General features: G+C 42.4%; 1 protein-coding gene across 3 annotated transcripts in view; it reads left to right on the forward strand.

The window, feature by feature from the left end:
* EXTL3 (exostosin like glycosyltransferase 3) overlaps window positions 1-24,745 on the forward strand; it is a 125,998-nt gene that overhangs the window by 70,736 nt on the left and 30,517 nt on the right. For all 3 annotated transcript variants that reach the window (XM_021074090.1, XM_021074088.1, XM_021074089.1), the window contains exons 2-4: window positions 112-204; window positions 2,498-5,126; window positions 22,118-22,245. In XM_021074090.1, coding sequence (XP_020929749.1) covers window positions 2,979-5,126; window positions 22,118-22,245 — 2,276 coding nt within the window. In that variant the 5' untranslated portion in view covers window positions 112-204; window positions 2,498-2,978. The remainder of the gene's footprint in view (window positions 1-111; window positions 205-2,497; window positions 5,127-22,117; window positions 22,246-24,745) is intronic.

Below are 24,745 nucleotides of genomic sequence, written 5' to 3' on the forward strand. Positions count from 1 at the left end.
ATTGGGTTTGTAACCTGCTGAGCCACAGTGGGAACTCCAGTAAATAAATTCTTTAATAGCACCTTCATTATTATTTTTCTAATAGCATGTCTCTTCTCTATATTCTTTCAGGAGAGCAAGTCCTAGAGTTCACTATTTCAAGAAATTATATACTGAAGTGTAATGCCGCCCGAGTCAGAGAAAGGAAGGACCCTGGACCATATGGTAAGGAGGGAATGAATGAGCTAAGTTGCCTGGATTATGCCTTCTTTTTTACCTCCACTCTATCTTTTTCTTTGTTGATTTGATCATAAGCTCAGACAAAATTTTTTTTTTTTTTTAAAAACAGATTTTAACTTTTGAATTAAAAGTTTTTCCTTAACCCACTGAGTGAGGCCAGGGGACCTATGTTCTTTGGGATGTTTTGTCAGCTCCTAATTATCTAAGTTTAGATCATCCAAATTTAGGCTTTTCAATGAATAGTTTTTTTTTGTTTGTTTTTTGTTTTTGTTTTTTGTTCTCTAGGGCCACACCTGAACACATGGAAGTTCCTAGCTGGGGGTTGAATCGGAGCTACAGCTGCCAGCCACAGCCACATCAACACAGGATCCGAGGCTTGTCTGCGACCAACACCACAGCTCATGGCAACGCCGGATCCTTAACCCATTGAGCAAGGCCAGGGATCGAACTCACATCCTCATGGATCCTAGTCGGGTTAACCACTGAGCCAAGAAGGGAACGCCCCATGATAGATACTTTTTGATTCTTGTTGTCCCTATCTTGTGGTCTGATTTACTTAAGCCTTTTAGTAATATTGTCATTGCTTGTTATTTTTACTTAAAGAGAAGACTTTTTCAAACATTTAATAGTACATCTTTAACAAGTAGAAGCTAGAAAGAGTGATTGAGCATCCATAAAGTACTGCTTACTTTATACGCCTGGTACTGGTACCTTTGCTATTTGTTTATATCTTTTTAGGCTAAAGGAGGTCCTATGAAGTGAAGGATTATTTCACATCCTAGATTCTGAATCCACAGTTATACTTAGCATGTCTTAGACATGTTAAGAGTGTGGTAAATACTTTTTGGAGGAAATGTAAGAAATTGGGAGTATTCTTTGGCACAGAACATTATGATCACTTCTAGATGTATTGAATTTGAGATGAAAGCAAGTGAAAAGCTTTTGTAAGCTGTGATAGTAAAGTTTGGTAAGAGAACAGGACTGGGAATGTTGTTTCAAGATTTATTAGACTAAAGGACCCTCACATCCTCTGTCCTTTATTTTTGTAAGAGCAAAATGTATTGCTGTTATCTCCATGCACTTATCTCTATTTTGGGGGATTAGAAAACTAGGGCCTAAGGTCTGACAGCAAATCTCCAAAGGATGAGAAATAATGCCCCTCATTTCTAAGTATAGTGTTCTTTCTGAAAGACCAAGTTACTATTTATATTTTAAGAAGGAGCACATGATGTCTGCTAACAGAAGATAAATGAGAAGCAAACTTGGAAATACATTTTGTCTCTGAATTACTGTACCTACCACTGGGTAAAGATCAAAAGAGCTGGAGTTCCTGTCCTGGCTCGGCAGTTAACAACCTGACTGGTATCCATGAGGATGAGGGTTCAATCCCTGGCCTTGCTCAGTGGGTTAAGAATCCAGCATTGCCATGAGCTGTGGTATAGGTCACAGATGCGGCTCAGATCCTGCGTTGCTGTGGCTGTGGTGTAGGCTGGCAACTGTAGCTCTGATTGGACCCCTAGCCTGGGAACCTCCATACGCCGCAGGTCAGGCCCTAAAAAAAAAAAAAAGATCAAAAGAGTTCTCTTCAGCTCTTTTCAATTCTGAATATAACATACGGAGCTTCTTTGAGTTCCCATGTGGCACAGTGGGTTAAGGATCTGGTGTTGTCACTGCAGTGGCTGGGGTAGTGGCAGGGGTTACTGCTATGGTGTGGGTTCTGTTCCTGCCCAGGGGCTTCCACATGCCATGAGTGTGGCCATAAGAAAAGAAAAGGAAAAAAAACCAAAAAACCAAATGGAGTTCCTCACACTCACAGAATGTTTTTTGTTTTTTGTTTTTCAGAAGCAAACTTTCACATTAGAACTGACTATAGCTGCTAAGAATGGATAGGAGGGTGTTTTTCTTCATCTAATAACGATGCCTAAGTCTAGGATAACAAATTGTTGTGAACATTTTTGTCCTCTAGTGAATGTAGTTATCATCATTTTATGTGGCTCTAATGCTGCTCTTTGTCCAGTTAAATAGGAAGGAGCTGTGTGTGTCTAAACACAGAAGCTGTTTTTGGACACTTACCATATCCATTTCTTACTAACCACAAGTAAGATATCCATATCAAACAAAACCTACGTTGGACTTGAAATGTTTTGCAAGACACAGACCAATGATCCAACCATTGTTCCATGATAAGATTTAAGCATTTCCTAGAAAGTTACTGGTGGAGGACAGGGTTGTTGAACATAATCTCCTCAAGACTGACTGGGTTCTCTTTCTTTTCCAGGCCTGATTGTTGGCAATGATATCAGTAAGAGGCTGGCACTTACTTCTGTTCTAACCAGCTACTTTATAAGCGTGAATAGTAACTATGCATATGTGCTGGTCAGCAAAACCAAGGAACAAGAGCTATGGCAGTTGACAAAGTCTATCTGATTCCAGACTGTTTTTCCTGGGTTCCATCACTGGGGACCTCCTCCCCTCCATCTCATCGACAGTGTGGTACCTTTTACCGTTTAATAAAGATTAAGGACATGTTCTTTGGTCAACAACCAGAACTCAAAATCTGCTGGAGTAGGGTCAGAGACCATTTCAGTCACAGCTGAGGAAAATGAAATTTCCATTTTATTTGGTGCCTTGTACCAGGAGCACACTAACTCTTTCGGAAACACGTGAGTGAGAAGAGATTGTGTTTTGTCTGCTAGAAACTCACGGTTATGGCGAGTGACCCAACGTGATCAGTGGGGGCAAGAGCCACAGAGGAACTCATGACGGGCTATACCATGTTGCGGAATGGGGGCGCGGGGAACGGAGGTCAGACCTGCATGCTGCGGTGGTCCAACCGGATTCGGCTCACGTGGCTCAGCTTCACGCTCTTCATCATCCTGGTTTTCTTCCCCCTCATCGCTCACTATTATCTCACCACCCTGGACGAGGCGGACGAGGCAGGCAAGCGGATTTTTGGCCCACGGGCTGGTAGCGAGCTCTGCGAGGTAAAGCACGTGCTGGATCTCTGCCGCATCCGTGAGTCTGTCAGTGAAGAGCTCTTGCAGCTGGAAGCCAAGCGGCAAGAGCTGAACAGTGAAATCGCCAAGCTGAATCTGAAGATTGAAGCCTGTAAGAAGAGTATCGAGAATGCCAAGCAGGACCTGCTCCAGCTCAAGAACGTCATCAGCCAGACTGAGCACTCCTATAAAGAGCTGATGGCCCAAAATCAGCCCAAACTTTCTCTGCCCATCCGACTCCTCCCCGAGAAGGATGATGCTGGCCTTCCTCCCCCAAAGGTCCTCCGGGGCTGCCGGCTGCACAATTGTTTTGATTATTCTCGTTGCCCTCTCACCTCTGGCTTTCCAGTCTATGTTTATGACAGTGACCAGTTTGCCTTTGGCAGCTACCTGGATCCCTTGGTCAAGCAGGCTTTTCAGGCCACAGCACGAGCCAATGTGTATGTTACAGAAAATGCAGACATTGCCTGCCTTTATGTGATCTTAGTGGGAGAGATGCAGGAGCCGGTGGTGCTGCGGCCTGCGGAACTTGAGAGACATTTGTATTCTCTACCACACTGGCGGACAGATGGGCACAACCACGTCATCATCAACCTGTCTCGGAGGTCGGACACGCAGAATTTATTGTACAATGTCAGTACAGGCCGTGCCATGGTGGCCCAGTCCACTTTCTATGCTGCCCAGTACAGGCCTGGCTTTGACTTGGTGGTATCACCACTAGTCCATGCCATGTCAGAGCCCAACTTTATGGAAATCCCACCGCAGGTGCCAGTGAAGCGGAAGTATCTCTTCACCTTCCAGGGTGAGAAGATTGAGTCGCTGAGATCCAGCCTTCAGGAGGCTCGTTCCTTTGAGGAGGAGATGGAGGGCGACCCTCCAGCAGACTACGACGATCGCATCATTGCCACCCTCAAGGCAGTGCAGGACAGCAAGCTAGACCAGGTGCTGGTGGAATTTACCTGCAAAAACCAGCCAAGACCCAGTCTGCCTACTGAGTGGGCGCTGTGCGGGGAGCGGGAAGACCGCTTAGAGCTGCTGAAGCTTTCCACCTTTGCCCTCATTATCACTCCTGGGGACCCTCACTTGGTTATCTCCTCTGGGTGTGCGACGCGGCTCTTTGAAGCCCTGGAGGTCGGGGCCGTCCCGGTCGTGCTGGGGGAGCAAGTGCAGCTTCCTTACCAAGACATGCTGCAGTGGAGCGAGGCTGCCCTGGTGGTGCCCAAGCCGCGAGTGACCGAGGTCCACTTCCTGTTACGAAGTCTCTCGGACAGCGACCTCCTAGCTATGAGGCGGCAAGGCCGCTTCCTCTGGGAGACTTACTTCTCCACCGCCGACAGCATCTTCAGTACCGTGCTGGCTGTGATTAGGACTCGCATCCAGATCCCAGCCGCTCCCATCCGGGAGGAAGCCGCGGCTGAGATCCCCCATCGCTCAGGCAAGGCGGCTGGGACCGACCCCAACATGGCCGACAACGGGGACCTGGACCTGGGGCCGGTGGAGACGGAGCCGCCCTACGCCTCCCCCAAATACCTCCGCAACTTCACCTTGACCGTCACTGACTTCTACCGCAGCTGGAACTCTGCGCCAGGGCCTTTCCACCTTTTCCCCCACACACCGTTTGACCCTGTGTTGCCCTCAGAGGCCAAATTCTTGGGCTCGGGGACCGGATTTCGGCCTATTGGTGGCGGAGCCGGGGGTTCTGGCAAGGAGTTCCAAGCAGCACTTGGAGGCAATGTTCCTCGGGAGCAGTTCACAGTCGTGATGTTGACTTACGAGCGGGAGGAGGTGCTCATGAACTCTTTGGAGAGACTGAATGGCCTCCCTTACCTCACACAAGTCGTGGTGGTGTGGAATTTCTCCCAGCTGCCGTCGGACGACCTTCTGTGGCCTGACATTGGCGTCCCCATCATGGTAATATACATATGAGCAGTTTGTTTTACTGTGTGAGAGATTATTTCACTCTTAATCTCTTTTCCTTAAATATGCTTAAAAAAAAAAACCTATGCAGATTCTTCCCCTTAAATTTCTGCTTGTTTCTTTTTCAGTCCTTTCAGGCATTGCCAGTTCTGTCTCTACGATTCACTTCCGAAATCTCCTCTAAGATGCTCCAAAACCAGAATTGATAAGGACCCCATGAAGGTTTACAAAAACCCTTGAGTGACCTCATAAACTTCTTCTGTGTCATCACAAAGATGATGATGAGAATGATGATGAAAAGCTAACATTTTAGAAACACTTATGATCTAGACGTTATAATGTAGCCCTTATGGAACTTATGTAATGAATTAGGACAATTTCTTCATTATATATCTGTGGAAGCTGAGGCTTAGCGAGGTTAATCATTTTGCTCAGGGTCATGATTAGCAGTCATGGGTGAACTGAGCTTTAGTGTGTCTGATCCCAGAAACTGCGGTTTTAATCACCTCCCAGAGGGTTGAGGAAGAAGACCTGTTTCATTTAACAGGCTTTAGAAGACTGGAGTCAGGGTTTGATGTTTTGGGAGTTAGAGATCTTGAACCTTTCCCAGAGTCTCTTCCAGGTTCTTTCTCATTCTTTACTTCATCCGTTATGGTCAGAATGTTCTATTTCACAGAGAAATAATAGCCAAATAATAGAACTTTAGTTCTGAATACTTTAGCTTTTGATGTAAGCTTGTCAGTCTAGAGAGATTACCCATTTCTCTTAATTGTGAGAACTTAAAACAAGTCTTAAGCAACCTGGAAACTATTTACCCTGCAGCACAGTATTTTCCAGAAGAAGGTAGCAGAGAAGGGCAGAGATCTGATGGGCCATGCATTGCTAGATGCTTGCTTATGAAAATTAGTATAGTTTTCAGGGAGAATTTGCCTAGAAGGAGAATGTGTAGGCTAGATCAGTTTTTAAAAATTTTTATTTCATTGAGGAACTAATTCACATGAAATATTTTCTAAGTAGCACCATGTTATAATGGAAAAGCATGAGTTTTAGAATGATGCAGAGCTGGGATTAAGTAGTCATTTTGTGGTCTTTGATAAGTTAATTCCTTTGACTTCAGGATTAAAGAGGAATCTAAAATAATACAAGTTAGGAATCTAGAAAGATGCTCAATAATGATTTAATTCCTACTTATCCCTTCATATCACAGGAGAGAGAAGGCAGTATAGAAATTCTGCTTATGTTAAGAACAGCTCAGAGTTCCCGTTGTGGCTCAGTGGTTAACGAATCCGACTAAGAACCATGAGGTTGTGGGTTCGATCCCTAGCCTTGCTCAGTGGGTTAAGGATCCGGTGTTGCTATGAGCTGTGGTGTAGGTCACAGACGTGGCTCGGATCCCGCGTTGCTATGGCTCTGGCATAGGCTTGGCAGCTACAGCTCTGATTAGACCCCTAGCCTGGGAACCTCCATATGCCATGGGAGCGGGCCTAGAAAAGGCAAAAAGACCAAAAAAAAAAAAAAAAAAAAAAAAAGACAGCTCTAGCTCACTTCACTGATAAAGCTTCATATCTGTTACATAATTTCTCTTGTGTCAGAACTGTTACTGCTTTCTTTGTCTTATAAAAATCTTTGTTTTAAATTTTCATTAATGCTGCTACTTTCTTATTACTGCTGCTCATCTTTTTTTGTATTTTAGTTAATTGAATTTATAATCTGAGGTTATTCAAAGATTGCCTAGGGTTCTCAAAACTTTTGATCCCAGAATTTATCTTGCATGTTAAGGAGAGTGTTATGAAGGGGGGGTGGGTTATAGACTTCATCCCAAATAAATTTAACTTTTTTCTTTTTCAGTTACAACTTCTTGAAAGGCATCAAAATTAAAAAAATTTTTTGTTCTATGAAAGGTAGATACTGCTCAAATAGAATAATAAAGCAGCCTTTGTTTTCCATTTCCTGAGTTTTCTTTGAATTTGATAGGGATGTAGAGAAGCTGATGCCACCACAGTTAACAGTGACTAGAGTTCGTCAGAGAACCTACCAGAACTAATCCTTCCTTTTAACTCTGGTGGGAAATAAGTCCTCTTTGATTACTGGGCAGCTTATTGCAACAGTATAATGCCTGGTCAGAAAATGCCAGACACTTTCCAAATGGGGTGCTATTTTGAATGGCTTGTTCATATTAGAGCTACACGTTTTTTCTAGTTCTTCTGAAAAAGAAGAAACACTTTCAAGATGGAGAATTTAACTCCGTTCTCTAAATATTTGGATTGCTTTCTGTTTAAGAGAGGCCAGTTTTGGGAGCAGCAGTTGAATTGCTCACCCCTTGGGCAGAGAGCCGACCCTCCCAGATCTCAGGGCTCAGAGGGACTGCCAGCTCTTCCCTGTGGGAAAATGGTGCCCTTATGAGCCACCTCAGAGAGGTTTTTCCACTAAGGATGCAGATATAACCTATCCATTATGTTATTGGTAAATAGAACTTATAAAATTAGCACCAGAATGGTGCCCAGGCAATCTCTTATATTCTGATCCTTCAGGGAAAATGATTTGAAATCAGCATTTTGGTTAAGAGAATCAACCCAGGAACTTATATGCCATTTCAGAAAATGCTAGGAAGTTTGTGCTTCTCTTCTCCTCAGGGTGCCATCAAAGCAGTGGGCATAAATGCTCGATGTTTGTGGGCTATGAACTCTGTTGCTCTCTAGGTGTTTAAGTAGAGAGGGATTGTTTTAGGGGGACCAACTGGGAATTATATGTTAAAATTCCTCCTTCTTTTCTATTATTTACGTGAAAGGAGAAACTGCATCGTGATCTTCACTGCCACCACCCTTGGACCCTCCTGCCAAATGCTTTATGTGAAGAGAATTTCAGTTCAAGGGGGGTAGAGCCTGGGCAGAGTGACAGCACTGCACCCAGGGAGATGGGGTATGTGCCACCAGGGCAGTGGGCCTCTTAGCCGAATGGTGTGGGGCGACGGCACAGAGGTGGTGATGGCAGGTGACTGCTGCCTCTGTCTCTCTCCTGCTCTGTGAACAGTCGAATCAGGTTTCTTAGCTCCAGGAGGGAAACAGCAGAGAATGTGTAATGCAAGTCGAATGGAGGGTAGCATTTTGCTGGGGGATTTGAAGGCCTTTTGAAAAACTCCCTCCTCGGTGGGGGGCTACCATATGCATGCTTCTTGAAGATCCCCACTGTTTCCAGGCCTCCAATTGTTTCTGATGATACATCAGCTATTTCTCAATTTTTTGTTTCCGTGTACGTAATGTGTTCTTTTTCTCTGGCTGCTTTCAAGATTCTTTCTTTGTATTTGGTTTTCAGCAGTTTGACTGTGATATGCCTTAGTAATTCACTGAGCTTCTTGAAGCTAGTAATTTGTGTTTTCTAAAATATTTGGGGAAATTTTTGTTCAGTATTTGTTCAGATATTTTTCTCCCCCATTCTTTCCCTCCTCTCCTTGGGAACTCCATTCGATGTGTATTAGCCATTTTGAGATCATCCACAGTTTTCAGTGGCTTCATTTTTTAAAAATCTTTTTTATCTTTGATAATTTCTGTTGATTTGTCAAGTTTACTGACTTTTGTGTTAATAGTGCTATTAAGCTCATTGAGTCAATTTTTTTTTCCCCCTGTCTTTTTAGGGCCACGCCCGCAGCATATTTAGGTTCCCAGGCTAGGAGTCCATTCAGAACTGTAGCCGCCAGCCTACATCAGGGCCACAGCAGCGCAGGATCTGAGCCGAGTCTTCGACCTACACTACAGCTCACAGCAACTTCGGATCCTTAACCCACTGAGCAAGGCCGGGATCAAACCTGCATCCTCGTGGATGCCAGTCAGGTTTGTTAACCTCTGAGCCATGATGAGAACTTCTCATTGAGTCAGTTTTAAATTTCAGATACTGTAGTTTGCACTTCCAGTATTTCCATCTTTTTAAAAATAATAGTTTCTGTTTCTCTGCTGAGATTTCCTGTTTTGTTTTTGCTTTTTCCCATTCTGAGCATTCTTTACTTGATGAGCACAGTTATGATAGCCACTTTAACATCTTAGTCTGCTAATTTCAACATACAGGTCATTTGAGTATTTGTTATAATTGAGTTTTTTTCCCTGAAGACTTGGTCATGTTTTTTTGGTTCTTTGTACACCAAACAGTTTTGTATTAAACCTGCACATTGTGAATGTTGTGAAGACTGTGAATTTTGTTTTATTTCTCTGAAAAGTGTTGAGATTTTAGTTTTAGCAGACAGTTAATTAGGTTGGAGTCAGACTTCATGTTTTCTCTCTTGGGTGGCAGGCAGCGCAGATGTTAGTTCAGCCTTTTTGTCTTTATCTGGTCTGCTTGCAAATAGCGCCATGGTTCAGGGTGGGCCAGAGGTTGAGCAGTTTCTACACAGAATCTCAAGCTCCCCCTATCTGGCTCTTTCCATTCTGGAATCTTCTAGGGGCTGTTGTTACCCCGAACTCTTTCTTCTTACTCTTCAGGCCAAAAAGACTTCGATATTGTACGCAAGTTTAAGCTGTCCTGCATGGTACCAACTCTGGCCTACTCTGGTCAAAAGCAGCAGTGATTCTCCCCAAGTTAATAGTTCTTTCCTAAATTTCATAATTTGTCACCTCCTGTTCACTATGTAGTACCTTCAGGTCATGCTTTTTTGGTATTTTTGTCCAGAGTTTATGTTACTGTCTGTAGGAGGCTCTGTCTGGGCAGGGGCTTGTTCAGCCATTCTGGAAGCAGGGACCTCCAGGTGGTCTCTTTGTTGATACAGGTTCCCACCCCACATTTTGGTTCATGTTATTACTTTAATCTGACCAGTTAACACATCTTCCTCACTCTGCTCTATATTCTGGAAAGTAGTAATAAATAGGGTGGTCTTGTTGGAGCAAGCTGTGAAAATGAGAATGTCAAAATCTGTCCTTTTGGAATTTTAAAACATGGACTGTTATGAAGGGGACCTTGTTACTCATAATGTAGTCCTGTCCACTCCAGACATTGCCCATCTCTACACTATATGCTCACTCATTTCTTTTTTTTTTTTTTTCCCAGTTCTTTCCAACTTTATTTATTTATTTATTTATTTATTATTATTATTTTCCCACTGTACAGCAAGAGGGTCAGGTCATCCTTAGATGTATACATTGCAGTTACAGTTTTTTCCCCCACCCTTTCTTCTGTTGCGACATGAGTATCTAGACATAGTTCTCAATGCTATTCAGCAGGATCTCCTTATAAATCTATTCTAGGTTGTGTCTGATAAGCCCAAGCTCCCGATCCCTCCCACTCCCTCCCCCTCCCATCAGGCAACCACAAGTCTCTTCTCCAAGTCCATGATTTTCTTTTCTGAGGAGATGTTCATTTGTGCTGGATATTAGATTCCAGTTATAAGTGATATCATATGGTATTTGTCTTTGTCTTTCTGGCTCATTTCACTCAGTATGAGATTCTCTAGTTCCATCCATGTTGCTGCAAATGGCATTATGTCATCCTTTTTTATGGCTGAGTAGTATTCCATTGTGTATATATACCACATCTTCCGAATCCAATCATCTGTCGATGGACATTTGGATTGTTTCCATGTCCTGGCTATTGTGAATAGGGCTGCAATGAACATGCGGGTGCATGTGTCTCTTTTAAGTAGAGCTTTGTCCGGATAGATGCCCAAGAGGGGGATTGCAGGGTCATATGGAAGTTCTATGTATAGATTTCTAAGGTATCTCCAAACTGTTCTCCATAGTGGCTGTACCAGTTTACATTCCCACCAGCAGTGCAGGAGGGTTCCCTTTTCTCCACAACCCCTCCAGCACTTGTTATTTGTGGATTTATTAATGATGGCCATTCTGACTGGTGTGAGGTGGTATCTCATGGTAGTTTTGATTTGCATTTCTCTTATAATCAGCGATGTTGAGCATTTTTTCATGTGTTTGTTGGCCATCTGTATATCTTCCTTGGAGAAATGTCTATTCAGGTCTTTTGCCCATTTTTCCATTGATTGATTGGTTTTTTTGCTGTTGAGTTGTATAAGTTGCTTGTATATTCTAGAGATTAAGCCCTTGTCAGTTGCATCATTTGAAACTATTTTCTCCCATTCTGTAAGTTGTCTTTTTGTTTTCTTTTGGGTTTCCTTTGCTGTGCAAAAGCTTTTCAGTTTGATGAGGTCCCATGGGTTTATTTTTGCTCTAATTTCTATTGCTTTGGGAGACTGACCTGAGAAAATATTCATGATGTTGATGTCAGAGAGTGTTTTGCCTATGTTTTCTTCTAGGAGTTTGATGGTGTCCTGTCGTATATTTAAGTCTTTCAGCCATTTGGAGTTTATTTTGGTGCATGGTGTGAGGGTGTGTTCTAGTTTCATTGCTTTGCATACAGCTGTCCAGGTTTCCCAGCAATGCTTGCTGAATAGACTTTCCTTTTCCCATTTGATGTTCCTGCCTCCCTTGTCAAAGATTAATTGACCATAGGTGTCAGGGTTTATTTCCGGATTCTCTATTCTGTTCCATTGGTCTGTCTGTCTGTTTTGATACCAGTACCACACTGTTTTGATGACTGTGGCTTTGTAGTATTTCTTGAAGTCTGGGAGAGTTATGCCTCCTGCTTGGTTTTTGTTTCTCAGGATTGCTTTGGCGATTCTGGGTCTTTTGTGGTTCCATATAAATGTTTGGATTGTTTGTTCTAGTTCTGTGAACAATGTCATGGGTAATTTGATAGGGATTGCATTGAATCTGTAGATTGCTTTGGGTAGGATGGCCATTTTCACAATATTGATTTTCCCAATCCAGGAACATGGAATATCTTTCCATTTCTTTACATCTTCTTTGATTTCTTTGATTAAGGTTTTATAGTTCTCGGCATATAAGTCCTTTACCTCTTTGGTCAGGTGTATTCCGAGGTATTTGATTTTGTGAGGTACAATTTTAAAAGGTATCATTTTTTTGTATTCTTTTTCTAATGTTTCATTGCTGGTATACAGAAATGCAACTGACTTCTGAATGTTAATCTTATATCCTGCCACTTTGCTGAATTTATTAATCAGTTCAAGGAGTTTTGGGGTTGAGTCCTTAGGGTTTTCTAGGTATAGTATCATATCATCTGCATACAGTGACAGTTTGATCTCTTCTCTTCCTATATGGATGCCTTTGATTTCTTTTGTTTGTCTAATTGCTGTGCTCACTCATTTCTCTGCCTTGTGACAGCCAGTCCCTTGATTCTTAATTTTTAGTTCTCTTCTCTATGAAGGGCACAGCTCATTTACACAAGCTGCCTTGGAGGGCCTTTCTGAAGAGGGGATATTTGAACAGAAGCCTGAATGAAGTGAGAATGGACCCTGTAAATTCTGAAGGAATGGACAGAGAACGGCAATGCAGGAAGCTTGTGATGTTCAGGGAGTTCCCATTGTGGTGCAGGGGAAATGAATCCAACTAGTATCCATGAGGATGCAAGTTGAATCCCTGGCCTCACTCAGTGGGTTAAGGGTCCAGTGTTGCCATGAGCTGTGGTGTAGATTGCAGACATGGCTCAGATCCCATGTGGCTGTGGCATAGGCCAGCAGCTGTAGCTCCGGTTGGACCCCTCGTCTGGGAACTTCCATGTGCTGCAAGTGCAGCCCTAAAAAGCAAAAACATAAAAATAAAAAGAGAAGCTTCAGTGGGTTAACGATCCGGTGTTGCCGTGAGCTGTGGTGTAGGTTGCAGACACGGCTCGGATCCTGCATTGCTGTGGCTCTGGCGTAGGCTGGCGTCAACAGCTCCGATTAGATCCCTAGCCTGGGAACCTCCATATGCCGCGGGAGTGGCCCAACAAATGGCAAACAACAACAACAACAACAACAACAACAACAAAAAAAAAACAGAAGGAAAAAAAAGAGAAGCTTGTGGTATTCAGGACATGGAGGAGTACCCAGTGTTTCAGGGTGGAACGATCGAGGGGGGAGAGCTTGAGAGGGTTGGAGGAGGCAGAGGCTAGCACATGCAGACATGCTAAGGGTTCCAGGTTTTAGTCTAAGTGTGTTAGGGTGCCTCTGGAGGTTTTGAGCAGGGAGTAACGTGATATGTGTGGGACTGTGGGTGAAAGAGCAGAAGCAGGGCAGAGACTCTTGCAGGAGCCAGGCAAGGGGTGCTGGCGGTTTGGGCCGGGGCAGTACTGGTGGACGTGGTGATTCAGAGATAAGCATATCCTGCCGCCCTGGGAGAATTCTGGTCTCTGTGGTGGTGACGCCGGAATGTGCCATGTTTCCCAGATGGAAACTGTGGGGATACAAGATGATTTTTCAGCCCTTTTTCCTCTTTCCCAGCTCTTGATATTAGAATGGAACAAGGAAAGTTCTCTTTGGGGAACTTAATGTCATGCCAGGGTAGTATTTTAATACTATCGCCCCAGTAGTCTACGAAGGAGGACTGGGAGAGAAACTGGCTGTGTTGTCAACCCAGAGTCATTAATATTCAGCCGTGGGCCTCTGCCAAACGGGCACTTGAAGGCTTTACTTCTGGCTGGACCTCAGGCAAGAGTAGAGATAATTCTAAAGCCTTGTTCTTTAGAAAGTTGATACATTTTATTTTTTGACTGTACCCACTCTACTCTTGAAAATATTCCCTGAATGTATCAGATGCTCATGTTCTTAATTTTTGATTTCTAAGCAAAGCTAATAGTCCAGTTTCTCTGGGTCCCAGATTGTACAAAGTTTGGTAGAATTCACCAGGTATTGGTGTATCTGGTTTACTTATTTTACAGTATTTCACTTAATAATCGGGTGGCTATAGTTCTCTCTTTGTCTGTTTGAGAATGGACTACAAGGCTATGAGGAGAATTATATAAAACAAAGTTACCAGAAATCAGAAAATAATAGCAAGACTTATAGATGTATAGTATAAAGGAATTGCTGAAAAGTCATGTTGCATAAATGATTTACTAATTGCAGTAAATCAGTTCTTTAGGTAATGTTGCCCCCTCTTAGTTTATATGTACTCTCCCCCCCCACCCCCCACCACACCTGTGGTTTATGGACATTCTTGAGCCAGGGATCAAATCCGACCGCAGCTGCGACCCATGTCACAGCTGCAGCAATGCCGGATCCTTAACCCATTGCACTGGGCCGGGGATGGAACCTGTGCCTCAGCAGCAACCTGAGTGGACCTTAGCCGTTGCATAGGCAATGCCAGATCCTTTAACCTGTTGCACCACAATGGGATCTCCAGTTTATATGCACTTTTCAAAATAATTTAAAGTAAGGAATCTGAGACGAGAATTTTATTGCTTTAGGTCACTCTACTTATTAATGCCTAAATTAGAACTTAGGTCTTAGAACCTCTGACCATAGTTCACTGTATATTCTCTCTTTTTTTTTGTTTTACCAAATGAAATTTCTTGGTACAGCATACATATAAATATATACACATGCATACATATATATTTTACAAATTAAAAGAAGAGATTGCGCTGATCTTATTGTAATTGCTAACAATGTTTGAGCATTTTCTATGTGCTGGGCAGGTGCTGTGTCATGCTGTTTTTATGTATTCTCTCATTTATGGTGAACCTTTAACATATGCTCTTTTACCTACACTTTCACAGAGATCATTGGCAGCTTTTTTCTCTTATAAATGAAGACCGTCTTTTTTTTAAAATTGAAATACAGTTGATTTACAATGTTATGTTTCAGGTGTACAGCAAAGTGATTCAGTTATATCTATATCTATATATATGATATATATATATATGAAGATAATCTTATCTAAAACATACTTTTTTTTTTTACTGCATTAAACTCAAATTTAAAGTTGTGAATGGAGAGCCAATTCACCACGTTGCCTTCTTATTCCTTTTCCTTCCTTCTTTGCATTTCCCATTTTTTTGCCCCCACTTAGTGGTGTTTATTGAATGAATGAGCCCCTTGAGAAATCAAGAGGTTTTACTGCTGCTGCTGCTTCAGTTGTCTTCTCTGTTGATCCCTCTCCACCCAGTCACTTGAAGCTCTGTTTCATATGAGTCCTCACAAGTAGGCCCACATGGCCCTGTCTTCCTCTGGAACCTCATTTCTTTGATTCTCGAGCTCTATGACTGGTTATTTTTTTAAGTCAGAGGAAAGGGGAGGATGGAGGACAAAAATTCATTGCTGTTTACCTTTCTTGTCTGTAGGATGGCTTGACATAAAGTTCATTCTCAGAAATGGATTCATTGCAGAAGTGTATTATGCATGCACATGTATTGTCATAGACTGTTGGGTTTGGCTGGGCAACATTTGCCTTAAAGAGGAAAAGGACAGCATTGTAAGTGTATTTAAATTGGTGAATTTAGTTGGTGGAATTATGTGTTTGCATGGTGCTTTATTTTGCCTACAGACATGGTCCAATTTTACTGCTGTTTAGTATGTTCTACCTTTTAGTGGCCTCTGCCCTTCACTTACTCTCTGACTTAGGGTTGTTCACTCCATCTCTACATGTCCTGTTTTTCTTTCTGACCAGCTTCAAAGACCAGCTTTGGCTAGTCAAGAGCTGCTGTTATAAAATGTTCCGTATTTAGGTAGTTTTTCCATTTGAATCCAAATTCATTATTCTGTTTTCACTTGAGCAGTTATCACTTACTAAATTGTTGAAATGTTCCATTTTTCCTTGTTAATAGCACTAACTACTTATATTTTCATCCCTTAGATATTGAGATATTTGCTATTAATTGGGAATCAGACTTAGGGTAGCTAATTAAATATTTACGTGAATTGATACTTGGCTAATTTATGTGGATTGGCTGATTCTGCTGGGATAGAAACCAAATACCTTTTTTTTCCCCCTAATAAATTTTATTGGAACATAAACTTTGGATTTACAAAGTTGTGAGCCATTAAAAGGAAAGAAATAACGGCATTTGCAGCAACATGGATGGACCTAGAAATTATCATGCTACGTGAAGTCGGTCAGACAATGAGACGCCATCATCAAATGCTATCATTTACATGTGAAATCTCAAAGAAGGACACAGTGAACTTCTTTGCAGAACAGACACTGACTCACAGACTTTGAAAAACTTATGGTTTCCAAAGGAGACAGGTTGGGGGGTGGGGGAATACACTGAGGGTTTGGGATGGAAATGCTGTAAAATTTGTTTGTGATGATTGTTGTACACCTATAAATGTAATAAAATTAATTAAGTAATTTTAAAAAATTGTGTTTCAGGTGTACAACAAAGTAAATAAGTTGTACATATCCATTTATCCATTCCTTTTCAAATTCTTTTCCCATGTAGGTTGTTACACAATATTGAATAATTTACCCTGTGCTATCGGTGTCCTTGTTACCAATCTATATTATATATAGTAGTGTGTATATGTCAATCCCAACCCCTTAATTTCTCTCTCCCTCCCCCATGTTTCCCCTTTGGTAACCATGAATTTGGTTTAAAAACCTTTGAGACTGTTTTTGTTTTATAAGTTCTTTGTTATCATTTTTTATTAGATTCCACATATTAGTAATCTCATATATTTGTGTTTCTTTGACTTACTTCCCTTAGTATGATAATTTCTAGGTTCAAATGCCTTATTAATGAATTATGGGAAATGCCTCTATTTGAGTAGTAGTTCTTTTATTGTTCACGAACTCCAAATTTCTTCAAGAAGCAGCCTGAATATTAACTGAAGATACTGATTATTTTTTATCCAGCATGCACATTTGCATATGGTGGGTTCTAGGCCATGTCTGTTCCACTGTTGCACTGTGGGGAGAGGAAGAGCGAGTCCAGGCCGTCATGAATGATGGTGAACAGAGAACCAGTGACACATCCTCAGGGAGTTGGGACATGAAATAGGAAAAATGAGCATTAGCACTGCTCCTGACATGCTCGTAGGTTGGTGGATTTTTTTGCCATAGAAAACTAGGTTCGATACTGAGTTTTCAGTGTTTAAAACTTTTTGATGTGTAAACTTCTCAAATCTTTTTTTTTTTTTTTTTTTTTTTTCTTTCTTTAGGGCTGCGCCAGCAGCACATGGAAAGGTTCCTAGGATAGGGGTCGAATTGAAGTTGTAGCTGCCACCTACGCCACAGCAATGTGAAATCTTAGTCTTATCTACAACCTACACCACAGCTCACGGCAACACTGGATCCTTAACCCACTGAGCAAGGCTAGGGATTGAACACATGTCCTCATGGATACTAGTCGGGTTCGTTAACTGCTGAGCCATGACAGGAACTCTGTCAAATCTTTATTCCATATTCTGAAAGTAGAACCCTATTTCCCATTTATTTATGCGTTCATTTATGAAGCACTTGTTGAACATGTACTGTATGCCAGGCACTGTGCTCTGTAAATTCTGGTCAGTGTCATACTGGTATTTTAATTAATAACTTGAAAGTCAGTCTTCATGTTCACACATTACTGAGCTGTAATCGTAAGGCTTGAAAGAAATAGCCACTGTTGAGGGTTGGGGAGAATATTTTCTAAACATGACGTATTACTTCTGGTTGACTCATTTCTTTCATGTTTAATCTGCTCTATCTCAGATCCTTAGAGGCCAGCACTGAGCTGCATGTCTGCATTACAAATATTTCAGTCTTTTTGTCCTTCTGATTTTGGTGCCAGAATGGGTAATGATTGGTTTGCTGAGCTTTTGACTAGCCATTAAGCACTATGGCTTTGAAGCAAAACTGAGAGAAGAAAGCTTTTACTTCCCCCTTAATTTTCATTTGTATTTGCAAAATTTATAAGGGCAGAAATCTCTTTTTGGTTATGAGGAAAAGGTGATTGTGCTTAAGTTACAAATTACATTTATCTCCTGGTGGTTGAGTCTAAATCATTGTGTCTTGAGTGCTCTTGTGGCACAGCGGGTTAAGGATCTGGTGTTGTCACTGTAGCAGCTTGGGTTGCTGCTGTGATGCAGGTTCTATCCCTGGCCCAGGAACTTGTACATGCCACGGGTGTGTATGTAGCCAAAAAACCCCAAAAAACAAAATCAGGGTGTCTCAGCAGTGGCATTGTGATGTTCGGGCTGCTTAATTCTCTGTGGTGCTGTGGCGGGGGTGGGTGGGGGTGGGCAGTCTTGTGCACTGCAGGATTTAGCAGCATCCCTGGCCTTTGCCCACTAGATGCAAGAAGCTCACCACCCCCTGACCCCCACCCATCCGTGACAACCAGAAATGTCCACAGACATTGTTAAATGTCCCTTGGGGGTCAAAATCACCCCTAGCAGAGAACCACCACTCTAAATCCTTAAAGCAGACCTGCCGACCACAGTTGTTGATGAGCTCATCACAAATAAGCTGCCGCCTACTTGTTGCTCTGCTTCTGTGAATCCTTAAAAGCTTTTCTTTCATTCTGATGGCTGTTGTTTTGGTTCCCTAATCCTAAAGATCTTGCTGTCATTCAGCCCAGAGGAGTTGTGCCAGGATGAGCAGAGATGGTATGTGTGCTGTATTCCTGGAATCCAGGGAATGTATTCTTAATGGACTTGGCCTCTTAATGGACTTTAATAAACTTGCTCAAAAAGCTGGATATGAAAGCTAGGCCAAGACACATTTGATATGAGACCTTCCGCTCTAAGTCTTCCAAAAGACAATCAGGTCCTCTTGAATTGGTTACTTTGTAATTGGGCAAAAAGTTTGAATATGTCCTAGAGATCAAATCATGATCCTTTTGGGTTTTTTTGTTGTTTCTTGTTTTAGATTAAGAGGTTGTTAGTAGGGTTGTCATGTTTTCACACAATAGGGTGGTATGTTGATTTAGCAGAGAGGTTGCTTACTTATGTTCATCTAGTAGCTGCTAGAATTGGAATCTGAACTCAGATTGTTTTCCTTTTAGGGCTGCACCTGTGGCATATGAAGCCCCAGGGCTAGGGGTGGAATTGGAGCTGCAGTTGTCTGCCTACACCACAGCCACAGCCACACAGGATCCTTAACCCACTGAGCGAGGCCGGGGATTGAAGCTGAATCCTCATGGATACTAGTGGGATTCTTAATTTGCTGAGCCACAAAGGGGAACTCCTGAACTCAAGCTTTCCTGATTGATTTCAGAGCCATGCTTTTTCCTCTGTACAGCGCCTCTCAAACTTTAATGTGCTTAGGACTCGCTTGGGGATCTTGTTAAAATGCAGATTCTGACTTGGTAGGTTTAAGGAAGAGCTGCAGTCCTGCATTTCTAACAGAGTCCCAGGTGAGGCCACGTTGCTGGCCTTTGGACCACACTTTGAGTACTAAAGCTCTGTGCAGTGTTCCTGGATTACTAATTGTGCTGTAGGTAATCCTCCTGGTGATTAACCTGTAAAACTGCTAATCCACAATTGAATATTCAAGAATTGGATGTTTCAGTGATTTTTTTTTCCCTTCATTTTAAGCTTTGCGTATTGGTTACTAGATATTAAGCTTCATGTGTTCACTGGTAGAGTTGAGAGCTTCATTCACCTGAGCTGGCAGTACGGCAGTTCTGTATGAAGTGAATGCCAGTTATAAGAAAGTACCATGAATGATCTGAGGATAGTTGTGGGGGCAAGTGTTTGAACAGTGGCTGTAGTCCATTGATTCTGAAGTGGACATCATTTTACATTTCCCTGTCTCTGAAATTGGGTGTGCCATAAGATAGATGGCATTTTACCATCACTGAGGTTGGCATTTGGCTTCTGCTACTTCTGGCCACTCTCCCACTCCCTGGGGGTAGAGCCTGGCAGCCACCATGGTGAACAAGTGGCCTTGTCTCCCCTCCTTGCTCCTCTCTGTGCCTTGACCCACGGTTCAGTACCTTTGTTCTGTCACTGCTGAACCGAAGCTTGGGAGGCGGAGGCTCCAAGCTTGGGGCTTTTTATATTGGTCAGAAGGGCCACAGGGCAAGGTGGATTTCTCTGTCTACTGCTTGGCTCTGACATCTGCTCTCTGTGGTAGCAAATCTGTTGTAGATTTGTCCTTGTTTTTCCTTGGTAGGAACTCCTCTGGGACCGAGGCAACATCTTAACAAGCTCTTTATTAAAGTAAACATTCTAAATGATAAACTATCTCACCTCTTCTTATTTGCAGCATTGTTATCTCTTGTGAGCCACATGGGAAGTCCTATTTCTTGATAGTACACAAATTAGTAATGTATTTTCCATGGGGTGAGGTTTATAAATTTCCCTAAGTTTAGCAGAAACTGACTTGGAGTTAGGAGGTACGAGTTAAGAGTCTAGCTGGTTGTCCACGTGTCAAGTGAAAGGTGACTGGGTGACTGCCAAGGCCCTTCTAGCTCTGAACTAACTCGATTCTAAGTATACTAGAATGAATGGATTGAAACATGAGGCCTCTGCTTTAAGGACAGAGAAGAAGTGGTTAATTTTGACAAGGGTGGTGAGTGACAGGAGGCATCTGAGCTAGGTTTCCAGGGAGAGGCTGATTTGGGGAGAGGAATAGGAGAAAGTATTTTAAGCTGAAGAGACCATACTCTTGAGATCACAGGAGTACCTTTGAAAACCTTCATAAACTTTTAGACCCTGGATAAAATTACATTCATGCTCCATGGAATTTAGCCTCCTTACAAGTAAAATATTCTATGGAAACTAACATGACCTTTCCTGGCTTTGTAAAGAGATGATTGCTTAAGAAGTTCTCTCTCTCTCTTTTTTTTTTTTTTTTTTTTTGTCTTTTTGCCTTTTCTAGGGCCGCTCCTGCAGCATATGGAGGTTCTCAGGCTAGGGGTCTAATTGGAGCTGTAGCCACCAGCCTATGCCAGAGCCACAGCAACTCGAGATCCAAGCCGCGTCTGTGACCTACACCGCAGGTCACAGCAATGCCGGACCTCTAACCCACTGAGCAAGGCCAGGGATGGAACCCGCAACCTCATGGTTCCTAGTCGGATTTGTTAACCACTGCGCCACCACGGGAATTCCGAGAAGTTCTCCTTGTTTCTGGTTTTTGAGAGTGAAAGGATGGTCCTCATTAGCTGGATTAATTAGATATAGAAACTATAAAAATAAAATGAGCTATCAAGGCACAGGGTATGTTCATACTTGTTTGAGTGTCAGGAGCAAGGTGAATAATAAAGCCACTGCCTACATTATAGTAAACTGTGCTTATCTGAGATGGATTTAAATACTTTTTTTTTTTTTTTTCTTTTTGTGCTTTGTGGGGCTACACCTGAGGCTTATGGAGGTTCCCAGGCTAGGGGTCGAATCGGAGCTGGAGCTGCTGGCCTATGCCACAGCAACATCTGATACGAGCCACATCTGTGACCTACACCACAGCTCAGGGCAACGCCAGATCCTTAACCCACTGAGCGAGGCCAGGGATTGAACCCGCAACCTCATGGTTCCTAGTCGGATTTGTTTCTGCTGTGCCACCATGGGAACTCTGGATTTAAATAATTTTTTTTTTATTACAATGTACTTCTCCTGTTGGGGCACTCATCTTTGTTTTGTAAGGAAATCACTGCGCTGCATACGTGGGTTACTTTGGGTAGAGGTTCTTTGAATTAGAATTTTCTGGGGACACAGAAACTCTTAGTTTGACTAAATTAGGTACACCTTGAAAGAAAAAGCTTTTGTTAAGTGCAGTCAGTTTTGCAGATAGGAATTGCAAAGGCGAAGTAATTAACCTCAGCTGGATGGGCTGTCCTTTGTGTTTTTTAATACCAAAAAAAAAAAAAAGGATTTAAAATTGGGGGTCATAAATTATATAGACTCAAGGGATTTCTGAGTTTGGTTTTAAAATTTATGGGCAAACTGGCAGATCCCAGAGCTGGGAATCGTCATTTCAGTTCTACTCTGCCACCTTGTGTTCTCCTGGGAAAGTTGTTTTTAATTACCCTACACTGTACATAAAATAACCCTCAGCTTTAGCTTATTAAACAAGAAAATTAAGCAGCAAGTGAATAAAGCTTAACGTGTGAAATCCTTATTATATATTTGCTGAATTAGAAGACGGTTTTTCTAGATCTTACAAGTGGTAGGTAAGCAGACAAAATTATGCAGTATATTTAGCCAGTTTCCTTTGACCTAAAGGCAGTTTTGGTTTTGCCTTCTGCAGCACAGTGTTGATCGTTAGTGTGTTTTTTCTTCCTCTTTGCAGGTGGTCCGTACTGAGAAGAACAGCCTGAACAATCGATTCCTGCCCTGGAATGAAATCGAGACAGAGGCCATCCTGTCTATTGATGATGATGCTCACCTCCGCCACGACGAGATCATGTTTGGGTTTCGGTGAGGAGCTGATTTTCCTTTTAGAAGCATTTTTTGTTTGCAAGTGACAGAAAACTAACTCAAACCTGGGTTAGGCAGCCAAGTGAATTTCCTAGCTGATAGTAACTGAGACATCCTCAGAAGCAGGAAGGGCTGACTTGGGACAGAGCTGGACTCAGAGGGTTCCTTTCCTCTTCTGTAGGTTCTGCTTTCCTGTGTTGCCTTCACTCTCATATAGGCTCTTCCTCTGATGCAGGGAGATGGAGTTCTGTGGTTGGCTGGACCAGGGTTACCTGCCTGCACCCAGAGCTGTGAGCACATCTTCCTCCAGCCACAAACCATGTGGACTGCGAGTGGAGGCAAAGGGAAAGGAAATGCGAGGGGGTCATGCTTAGAGGAATGGGGAGTTACTCCCAGGCAGGCAGAATCAGCACGTTGCCTGCCATTCTCTGTGGGAGCCCCAGGAAGCTCCCTTTCTAGCTCTTCCAGTGCCCACAGCCCCTGCTACCCTGATGCCTGACCCCTTCTCCTCTCAGTCCCACTCAGCCTGCTGGTCGGTGCTGCAGGTCAGCACTTCATGTCACAATGGCAGCAGTGGTCAGCGTGTCCAAAGGGGAGATGCACCATGTTGGTGCCGTGGAGCGGTGCCAAGATCTGGGGCTTGAAAGATGTGGTAAAGGTGAGGTTGGAAGCAAAGGTCCAAGAAGAAGAAGAGGAGAAGGTTAAGATGATAATGCATGACACTTGCTGAACACATACTGTGTGCCAGAGGCTTAGGTGAGCACTTTGTCTGGTTTATCTCATTAATCCTTAGGAGTAAATTCAGATCCAAGAGAACAAAACCATGAAGCCTGAAAATAAGTGGCAGAGCTGGAATTCAAATGCAGATTTATCTGACTCTGGAAATTCTACTCTGCTACTAAACTATACTGTTTTTTTTGGAAGTTTGTAGTTCTTTTGGGGCTTAAATATCCCACTTTGAGGGAACCACACAGACAAAAGAATGGAGGAGGTCAGGGCTACTCAAAGTGTGGGTGGGCTTGTATGCTGGCCCATGGACAGTTTATTACCTGTCCACAGTGAGGTAAGTACAAACAGTGAAGGTAGGTATTTAGAAACTTTTAAAACGATTTGACATTTACCATGACATCCAAGTGTGAACATTTTCCTTGTAATTCATTTCGGGGTAACATTTATTGAATGTAATTTGTACATCATGCAGGTCACTCATTTAAGTATACCGTTCAGTGGTTTTTAGTATATTTACAGAGTTGCCTAACCATCACCATAATCTATTTTAGAAATCTTCACTACCATCAAAAGAAATCCTGTGCCCATTAGCTGTTGTTCCTCATTTTCTTCCAAGTCCCTTATCAGAGATATGATTTGCAATTTTTTTCTCTTATTCCGTGGGTTATCTTTGCACTTTCTTGATATGGTGTCCTTCAAGGCACAAAAGCTTTTTGTTTTAATGAAGTACAGTTTTTCTGTGTTTTCTTTGGTTACCTGTGCTTTTGATGTCATATTTAAGAAACATGCAATTCATTTTATTGTATTTTACAAAAGAATGAATCCACAGTAAGCCAGGGAAAATTTACTTCTTTAACCACAGATAGTTTGAGAAGCACTGGAATAGATTTCCTTGGAGATCTTGTTCAAATGAAGTGCAGATCCAGGATGGAGAACACTTTGCTCTGTGCTTTTGTTTTGTTCACTGAAAGCCTGGCCTGACCCCTAGCTTTCAGGTTTCCTTTGGTTTAGGTGGATAAGTGCAGATGCTTAGATGAAAGGAGTAGCCTTATTGCTGTTTTTGTCTCAGATCCATCTCTAAAGAATTGACACATTTCTGACAAATTAGAACATCTGTTCTTCCTCTCCTTCGCCAGCCTCTCATTTCCTTTGACCTCCTCCTACTGCTGTATTATTGAGGCAAGAGCCTGTTGTTAGCTGTGATAAAAATCTCAGTGGAGTATGTTCCTTTGTACCATGATGATAAGTAGATAGCTCTCCATTTTTATCAAAGGAAAAAAAAAAAAAAGCTATGTGTTGATTCCAGAAATTGGCTTTTGCCATCATGGTTGTCGTTATTGAGGGTGGCGGGGTGGGGGTGAGGGGGGAGGGATAGGAAGTGGTGTATTTCTGATACAGCGTGATGCGTGCTGAAGGACTGTGAGCTGTGAACAGTGTCATGGGTGTTCACGGGAGAATTTCTAATTATCTGTAGATCTCAAGAAAGATTAGACAAGGGATCCTGCTTTGAGTTTGAAGCTTAAGATACCTGGTATTTGCTGTCTTCTCTGGCTCTTGATTTAGGAAGATTGGATCTTTTCCGTTTGTCAACAGAATTCTAAGTAGTGAGAGAATGATGGGAAGCTTTATGACTGGTGATATTAAGAATCTTTTCATGTGCTCATTGTCCATTTGTGTATCTTCTTTTAAGAAATGTCTATTCAGAACCTCTGCCTTTTTGTTATTGAATTGGAAGAGTCTGTTAACAATCATTGGAAAGTTGAGGTTTAAA

Source organism: Sus scrofa, chromosome 14, assembly GCF_000003025.6.
Source record: "Sus scrofa isolate TJ Tabasco breed Duroc chromosome 14, Sscrofa11.1, whole genome shotgun sequence".
Classification (NCBI taxonomy): domain Eukaryota; kingdom Metazoa; phylum Chordata; class Mammalia; order Artiodactyla; family Suidae; genus Sus; species Sus scrofa.